General features: G+C 48.8%; 1 protein-coding gene across 1 annotated transcript; it reads left to right on the top strand.

Annotated features, from left to right (window-relative positions):
- Positions 1 to 333: 333 nt before the first annotated feature.
- POSPLADRAFT_1042082 (hypothetical protein) lies at positions 334 to 2,063 on the top strand. The gene is made up of 8 exons (XM_024478032.1): positions 334 to 510; positions 568 to 762; positions 814 to 940; positions 990 to 1,207; positions 1,261 to 1,393; positions 1,451 to 1,560; positions 1,619 to 1,787; positions 1,869 to 2,063. The coding sequence occupies exons 2-7, from the start codon at positions 734 to 736 to the stop codon at positions 1,680 to 1,682; spliced, it is 681 nt and encodes a 226-aa protein (XP_024332499.1). The 5' UTR covers positions 334 to 510; positions 568 to 733; the 3' UTR covers positions 1,683 to 1,787; positions 1,869 to 2,063.

Below are 2,063 nucleotides of genomic sequence, written 5' to 3'. Positions count from 1 at the left end.
TCTAGCAGGCGAGAGAGGAGGTGATCTTTAAGCTGCGGCATGAAATCCTGGACACAATGATGAAATATGACGAAATGAGGTGTTGGTTGGCACTAGTAGCAAACATTAGAACAATGACCAAGTTTTCGAAAGAGTTGCAGTCAGTCAGAAACCCAAAGGATGGGAGTGTAAATTAAGAAACCAGTTGCGCCTCAACGATCGAGACCATGATTACCAATCGGCCGGTCTCGATCAGTAAGACGCCACTCACCTCGCCTCGGATCTTACGCTCTAGCACCTTTCTGAAGCACATAAAAATGCTGATCGTCTCTACTGGCAGCCAACCCGCTCAAACCCCCTCCAATGTCACATTCAGTACATACACCTACTGTCATGGCTCCTACGGCTGCCAGTAATTTGCCGCTAACCTACACCCCTGAACCTGTCAGTTCTGCGAAGCGGAAGTTCGACCAACCTAAATGAAGAGCTGCAGATCTACAGTCATTCAAGAAAAAGGCGACGATATTCTCGGTGAGTGGTCAGAATGTGAGGGTGTGTAAGGCTCACAGAAACCTTTGTCAATTCTAGAGAGCAAAGTGGGGTGCTCGATGCATTGTACAAGACTGCGAAATGGATCCCACGTGGAATTAGTCCCTTTGTCAATATTCTAACTGCCTTCCAAATCGGTCTGCATGCTGAGGGACAATCCGACGCTGATACAAGCGAAGTTGGAGCGGGAAATGGGCCAGAGTCGATGACTGAACAAGAAGAGAATATGCAACTGTGAGATTCCGTTTTTAGTCAGTATTTTGCGCTAGCTGACTTATTAGACAGGTCGCCAGCAGAGCGATCCGAGTTCATACGTGTCTACAATGCGATATTAAACTATACTCCTAGCCTGCGAGAATTAATCTCGGAGTTTCAGAGCGAGCCAGCAAGTCTGGGTGACCTCTGTGCACTTGTAAGTATATTTGAAGGCTGTTTTTCATGCTTCCTGAATCGATCTACAGCTTGACGAGCACTCGCGAAAGGCACGCACACAGGACTGTGGAGACCTACGCTACTCCGGAGTAAGGTATATCACCCCCGACCCAGCGCGACAACCTATCTTTCCTGTGATTGACGGGAGGCAGCAGTCGAAGAGTGAGCGGGGCTTCCAGCACCAGCAATGTTCCCGTCTTCTAGTTCCTCAACGTCACCTTGCTGACTTCGATGCCGATCCCGAAGGGTGTGTGATATTTATTGTGCGTCATCATTGACTAATTGTGTGAGTTTCTGCAGCTATCTCAGGAAAATAATTGAGGGCAGGGTGAAGATACGAGCGTCCATGCTGCCGAGTTTTGTTTATGATGAGAAGAGCTACGACCCGCACAACATTCTCAAAGGCCTGTTTCGAGGCTTCTTTCTGGTGCGCGTGAGTGTTCTTGTCTTGATGCGCTGCTTCTATCTCTCACAATGCTCTATTTGACAGGTATTCCGACACATATTCACGGGCCCTCGCACGGCACTCAAAGTCACTGACGGGCCCATTGCCGGGAAGCCCTGGAATGCGCAGATCCTTGGAATGCTTAGTGTAACAAAGTATAGTATAGCATACGCTGCAGTTCAGGTGCGAATAATCTGATTTTCATGCTGCCAGATATTCTTCTCATGAACATAAAGGCTCGTCAGCTTTTGAACTCCCAGGAGGAATGGTCGGTTGAAGATGCACACTTCAACGCGGAACATTTCTTCTACACGATTTTGGCCATCTTCGATGACGCAGCCCACTCCACATGGTACGAGGAAACCATTGACTGGTGGAACAGGTACGTAGTGGTCTCTAGCATATCCTCCCACAAACTGATACATCATTCCCTTAACTTCTCGCCATCGACACCTCTCACTAGACGAGTTTTTGGCAACTCCTACACTGGATCTGATCGCTTGACACACGACGATGATTCGGATGACGAGGAGTCAGATCTCTCGCTTCTCAAGGCTCAGCACGCCGCACGTCAGGCAGTTCAATAATGTGGACGTGCGCCACTCCATTGTCATCGACGCAGCCTTTTCGTGCACCTGGTCAGGCCACCATTCATTTG

The sequence above is a fragment of the Postia placenta genome, assembly GCF_002117355.1.
Source record: "Postia placenta MAD-698-R-SB12 unplaced genomic scaffold POSPLAscaffold_512, whole genome shotgun sequence".
NCBI classification, from domain to species: Eukaryota; Fungi; Basidiomycota; class Agaricomycetes; order Polyporales; family Adustoporiaceae; genus Rhodonia; species Rhodonia placenta.
Note: the sequence above shows the minus strand (reverse complement) of the source record. Positions and strands in the feature narration are given on the sequence as shown.